General features: G+C 37.5%; 1 protein-coding gene across 1 annotated transcript; it reads left to right on the top strand.

Annotated features, from left to right (window-relative positions):
- Window positions 1-3,088: 3,088 nt before the first annotated feature.
- On the top strand, window positions 3,089-6,171 carry LOC137046368 (gastrula zinc finger protein XlCGF57.1-like). The gene is made up of 3 exons (XM_067423558.1): window positions 3,089-3,214; window positions 3,840-3,957; window positions 4,469-6,171. Exons 2-3 carry the CDS (start codon window positions 3,900-3,902, stop codon window positions 5,257-5,259), a joined length of 849 nt encoding a protein of 282 aa, XP_067279659.1. The 5' UTR covers window positions 3,089-3,214; window positions 3,840-3,899; the 3' UTR covers window positions 5,260-6,171.
- Window positions 6,172-6,492: the final 321 nt, after the last annotated feature.

Here is a 6,492-nt window from a genome sequence, read left to right as displayed (position 1 = left end):
GGAACTGTGGAAACTGTGGGCCTGGCCTCTGAGAGGTCCCTGCTCATTCACTTGGGTCTCTCTACTAAGGTAAGGAAGACCATGTTGCACTCTAGAGCTCCTTCTACGAGGAAGCCTAAAATGGAGAGTTTTCGTTGCTTGGTGTACCGCTTGGTGTACCGTTCTTTAAATCCAGTTGACTGCCCAATTGGTTCAGTACTAGATTTCCTTCAAGAAAAGTTCTATTCAGGGTTTTCTCCTTCCACTTTGAAGGTATATGTGGTGGCGATATCTGCCTACCACATTCCTTTAATTCAGTGGTTCCCAACCAGGGGGTCGCTAAAGTTTTACAAGTGGTCGCCAAGCTCTTTTTAGTTGATAAGATTTATTTTTTAAAACGGTCCAATAATCATGATTAATTTTTCATTATAAAAATACTTCAATAATCTGAATCATAGGAAACATAATTTCCCTAATATTGATAATTTTAAGATAGCCTATGTATTGTGAGCGTGTGAGACGCTGCCGTTTCTACAGTAACCTCTTTAAGCTAGCTCACGTGAGACATGGCAAAGCAAATATGGCAAAGCGCCAGGGAGCAAAACAAAATGTGAGTGTTAAGAAAAAAACAAGGATTTATTTGGACAGTTATCTTGAATTTGGTTTTATTGAAGCAATGGACAATGTGAACATCGAGTCTGTAATCTGTGGTAAGAGACTAGCGAATGAAAGCATGAAGCCCTGCAAACTACAGAGGCATCAGAGCACCAAACATCCACAGACGGTCAGTAAACCAATATAATTTTTCCAGAGAAAGAAAGAGCTGGTTATATCAAATAGGCCTCAGAACATCAGAGATGCTTTTAATAGAGCTGGAAATGAACACAGACAGGTAACGGTTGCATGTGCTAATTGCATATGTGCAGTACATCGAAGACGGTGAAATAAAGCAGGATATTCTTTTGTCTACCAATTTGTCAACAACGACACTAGGAGAAGATATTTTACACGTGATTGACATGTACTTCACCAAGCAAAACATTCCCTATCATAATGTAGTCGCATGCTGCACTGACGGGGCTGCTTCTATGATGGGAAAAAATAAGGGGTCTTCAATGCACGACTAAAGGAAAAGAATCCCCACTGTCTTGTGTTTCACTGTATGATTATAGTCAAGCCCTGGCCAGCAAACACCTCTCTGATGAGCTGAATGAAACTCTCAAGACAGTTGTAAAAATCGTCAACTTTATTAAAGCCCATCCTTTGAACAAGCGAATCTTTGCGGAGCTGTGCGAAGATGAAGAGCATCAGACTCTCCTCCTCCATACCGAAGTGCGCTGGCTATCAAGGGGTCGGGTGTTGGTTAGTTTTATTGAACTGAAGAAAAAAATAATAGAATTCCTGAGAGTGAACAAAGAGAAACTTCTTGATGAAATGACTGATGAATTTCTTATTAGAAAATCATACCTGGCAGACATTTATAGCCTCTATAACGAGACGAACAAACGCATGCAGGGTGCAGATGCAAAAATCTTGGAATGCAAGGAAATCATTGAAGCATTTGTGCATTAAGTGGAATTCAGAAAGAACAAGCTGCTCAAACGGCACCTGCAACACTTTCCGTTGCTGTTCAATCAGACTGGGGGGAATTTACCTGCATCCTTGAGCAAAGAGTTCACATGCCACATGGAACTTCTACAAGAGGAGATGAAATCCCGATTTTCGGACGTTGATGAACACGTCAGAAAATGCTTATAGGTAATGGTTCCTTTCATCGCAAAGGAGGAGGATTTGGATATAACTTTTGGATATGAAGTCAAATTCCTCTCTGAAGAGATTCTTTACCGAACATGGATACAAACGGTTTTGGCTCATTAAAGTACCCGACTTTGCACCTAGGCTTGCGCACTATGCCTCAACCAGACTGATCCTGCCATTCGTGACAACGTATCTGTCGGAGACTGCTTTTAGCACTCTGGTTACCATAAAAACAAAGGACATTTTTGGACATTTAAAATAGGGGTCCCCTGGGGAAAAGGTTGGGAACCACTGCTTTAAATAGTGCATCGGTGGGGAGACACCCATGGGTAAATCGCTTCCTCTGTGGTATGCTGAGGCCTGCAGCACACTCAAGTGTACCGACTTGGGACCTGGCCATAGTACTAGAAGGCCTAACTCTGGCCCCTTTTGAGCCTATTGAAGAAGTGCCAGAAAAGTTTCTTACACTAAAAGCTGTATTTCTTCTAACTATCTCATCATCCCTTAAAAGAATCGGGGATTTGCAGGCTCTGTCAGTGTCTCCCTCTTGTCTTGAGTTTGTACCTTTTATGGTGAAAGCTTTTTTGTTCCCGAGGGAAGGGTATGTGCCAAAGGTCCCCACTAATGTGGCAGCCTGGATAATGCTGCAGGCTTTTTCTCCACCTCTGTTCTCCACACGTCAGATTTTAGCCTAGGATCAGAGGAATCTTTTATTTGCTAAATTTGTCTCAGACGGCCAAACCGTGGGCAAAATCGCACAGTGTGCTCCCGGCTTTACTGAGGTAAAATGTGTTAATTCAATTAGTTACTAATCATATTAAAAGTAAAAAAGTACTTTGCATTGATAAAGTTATCCAAACCACATTTATAAAGGGTAACTTATAAAAGCAAGCAATTACATTTCCAAAAGTAACCTTCCTAACACTAAATATGACTCAACACATTCTTTCTGTTGTGTCACTGTATGGACTGTATGGTCATTTCTTTGACTTGCCATGAATTTAATTCCATCTTCTGTCATTCCAATTGTAATTGAAATTCAACTTCCTGTTAGGTGGAGTCAATTCAATTCAACTTCAAATTCATGAATTGAATGGAGGGCAATTCTGATGCCTGATGTTAAGTGGGACTTTCCTGTCCTCCAGTGTGACAACATTTCCTGATTTTAAATCAGGCAATTCCATGCACCGACAAGTTTAATTAGTTGAAGGTCATGTTACTGTGAAGTTTTTTTTGAAACCTCTATTAAAGTGTTAATTTCTGTGGTCCTTTGGTGTGATACTCTATATAGGCTCAATTCTTTCTATGTCACAGCATAGGACACATTCCAGTAATTACCATTTTTGCAGTAATTCGTTTGTCCACAAGGTGGCAACACTGTCCCGAATCAGGAGACAGGAGGACAAAAACGTTCACGAGTGCATGTTAGGAGATTAAAATCCGTTCGTGCTGCTGTACATCTGTTGTGTTTTTCACTGTAAGTACATCCATTGTATTATTTATCAGATAAAATCTAAATGCTTGGTATATTAAAACGTTAATGTTAATGTAACTGAATTAATCCGATTCTGTGTTCGAAAAAGGAATGATTGCTTTCATGTCCGTTTTTAAATGAACCGTTGTAGATTACGTTATGCGTGTGGAATTTAAGATGGTAATGACTGATTGTTCACATTATAATTTGTGAAGGCAATGAATTGATTTGATCGATATTTTAAGTAGGCTAATGAATGAATGAAACCTGGTAGACAAGGTGTAACAATATGAGTGGCTGATTTAAGACAGCCTACCATTAACAAAGGAATTTAAGCTCAAGAGTATTTGTTTGTTCTAGCATAAAACTAAAGCCTGTCTATGATAATCTTTTGCATAAATAATGCAAAATATGTCACAAAAACCAATTAGATGTATTTTGAAAAGGAAATAATTGTTTCTAAACAATTATTTGAGCCAAACACTTACACCTGTATGAGTGATTGTAATGTGATGGACATCATCTGCTAAATGAGCAACAGTGACCACAATTCACACCTTCAGTCAGTGAAGCTGTCCCACGCTGTTCGTGAATTTAAATGCTGAGGAATATTCCCATCTTCCCACAGGAGAAGAAGCAGCAAGCAGAAGGAATTACTCCAGGAGAAACTGCTGACGCTATTATAAAGATGGAGTTTAAAGAAGAAAGCTGCAGAATAAAAGATGAAGATACAGAGGAACAAATAGGTTGGTGTTTTCCTTCATTCTATTTAAAGGGCTAGCTCACCCAAAAATTTAAATTCTGTCATCTGGGGTTCTCAAATTCTGGGGTAGCTCACATAAATGAGTTGTTTTAAACATGTATGAAGTTTCTTTCTTCTGCTAAACACAAGATATTTGGAAGAATGTTTGCAACCAAGCAGATAGAACAACCATTCACTACCATAATAGGAAACAATACTATGGTAGTGAATTGTTGTTCTATCTGCTTTGTTAAACATAATTTTAACTATAATCTTTTGTGTTCAGCAGAAGAAAGCAACATGAGGGTAAATAAATTATGACAGAATTTAACTTTTTGGGTGAACTATTCCTTTAATGACTGATGAGGAATCTTAAGATTAAAACTGACTTTTAACAATACATCTAAAACTAGATGCTAGTAGACTCCGTAAACTAGGTTTGTACTACACTTAATTTTTGTTTTACATTTGTCCTTCTTTATTTAAATTATTTGAAATTAATTTGTTGATTTTAGACTCAATGGAAGTGAATGAAGACAAACAGCATGATTTCACAAATGAAGATGGAAACAGAATTTCACAGAGTGAAAAGTATTTGACACAGAAAAGCACTCGAAAAACTGGTGAAAAAGATTATTTCATCTGCACCAAGTGTGGAAACAGTTTCACACATAAATCAAACCTAAAGAGACACATGAGATTTCACACTGGAGAGAGACCTTTTACATGCACTCAGTGTGGAAAGAGTTTTGTTCTGAAAGGACACTTGAAGAGGCACCTACAAATTCACACTGGAGAAAGACCATTCACATGCACTAAGTGTGGAAAGAGTTTTACATCCAAAATCAATCTCAACATTCATCTGCGCTGTCACTCTGGAGTGAGATCATTCAGCTGTAATCAGTGTGAAAAAACATTTGTTTTTGACCAAAACTTAAGAGAACACCTTAAAGTTCATGCTGGTGTGAAGCCTCATGTTTGCTCTTTTTGTGGAAAAAGTTTTTCATTACTGAAAAGTTTACAAGTTCACCTGACGATTCATACTGGTGTGAGACCACATGTGTGCTTTGATTGCGGGAAGAGCTTTAGTACATTGAGCAACATTAAAAGACACCAGAGAATTCATACTGGAGAAAAACCATACAAATGCTCACACTGTGGAAAGAGTTTCTCTCACTCAACAACCTTGAAATCACACGAGAGAGTTCACACTGGAGAGAAGCCGCACCAGTGCTCTTCATGTCGGAAACGTTTCACCTGCTCCTCTAATCTACTGACTCATAAGAAAAAGTGTTGTTGTCTATGAATTTTCTAATCTTGTCTAATTGAGCAAAAGCACTTGTGAAACAATGGTGGGTTCAGTCCATTTAAATGTACATGAGCTGTTCAGTGAAAGTCAAGTGTAAATGGAACAGGCTATTCTCACAAAAATGCGTATAAATAGTACGAGTGTGCAATGTCATGGAATGTATACACCAAAACTCATTTTGGCGTGTCTATGGCACGCTGTTTTTCGCGTGCATATGACACGCATTTTATGGCGTATTATACATACGAACCCACCACCCTAAACCTACCCAAGAGCGTGTCATATATACGCCCCACCACCCTAAACCCACCCAAGAGCGTGTCATATATACGCCATAAAGTGCGTATCATATGCACGCGAAAAACAGCGTATCATATGCACGCCAAAATGAGTTTTGGCGTATACATTCCACGACATTGCACACTCGTACTATTTATACGCATTTATGTGTGATCGGGTTGAAATGGAAATATATTGAAACCAGTCAAGTTTGGTCATGGGGTAGTTTAGTTTGAATTAAGTTTATTAATCTATATGGGCAATAAAGTTGTATGTAATTACTGATTTCTTTACTATAAAATAAAAAGGATAACTTAAATGACTTGCTTAATACATTTACTTTTGTTTGTGTAATCAAATGGTTTTGACATTCAACATGGTTATATAACTAAAGTAGACTTTTGGTCAATGATGATTTGGTAGAAATTAAATTCTTGCTGCTCTTTACTCAACAATTATGTAATTGCTTTGGTTTTTAAAAGCAGATTCTGTCTCGCCTTCAGAATAATTCTTTGTTTTTCTATGTGAAATTATAAAAACTTGCAGTACCACAATCTGCTGTATTACATTGGCTCAATTTAAGTGCTTAAATCTGTTTAATTTCTTTATATTAAATGACATGTTAACCTCTTCATGTAGTAGCTGGATGTTCTAGATTAAAATTAGTTACACATTCACTTAAATGTGTGACTTTTTATTTTATAGGGAAAGTTTATTTCTATACATGTGGTTTTATCTGACAAGCTTAATTATTTTGTCTTGATCCACTGGCTTGTGACCCTCTTTATCTGCTCTCGCTTTAAGCACAGAAAGTAAATGTAATTTACTTATTTAATGTAATTTACAACACCCATTAGGGAATTCAAAAACCAAAAGTGAACCATGAACATCTGTATTTTTTATTAATTAACATTAACAAAGATGAACAAATACAGTTAGTTATTAAATTAA

This window comes from Pseudorasbora parva, chromosome 18 (genome assembly GCF_024679245.1).
Source record: "Pseudorasbora parva isolate DD20220531a chromosome 18, ASM2467924v1, whole genome shotgun sequence".
Lineage (NCBI taxonomy): Eukaryota > Metazoa > Chordata > Actinopteri > Cypriniformes > Gobionidae > Pseudorasbora > Pseudorasbora parva.
Note: the sequence above shows the minus strand (reverse complement) of the source record. Positions and strands in the feature narration are given on the sequence as shown.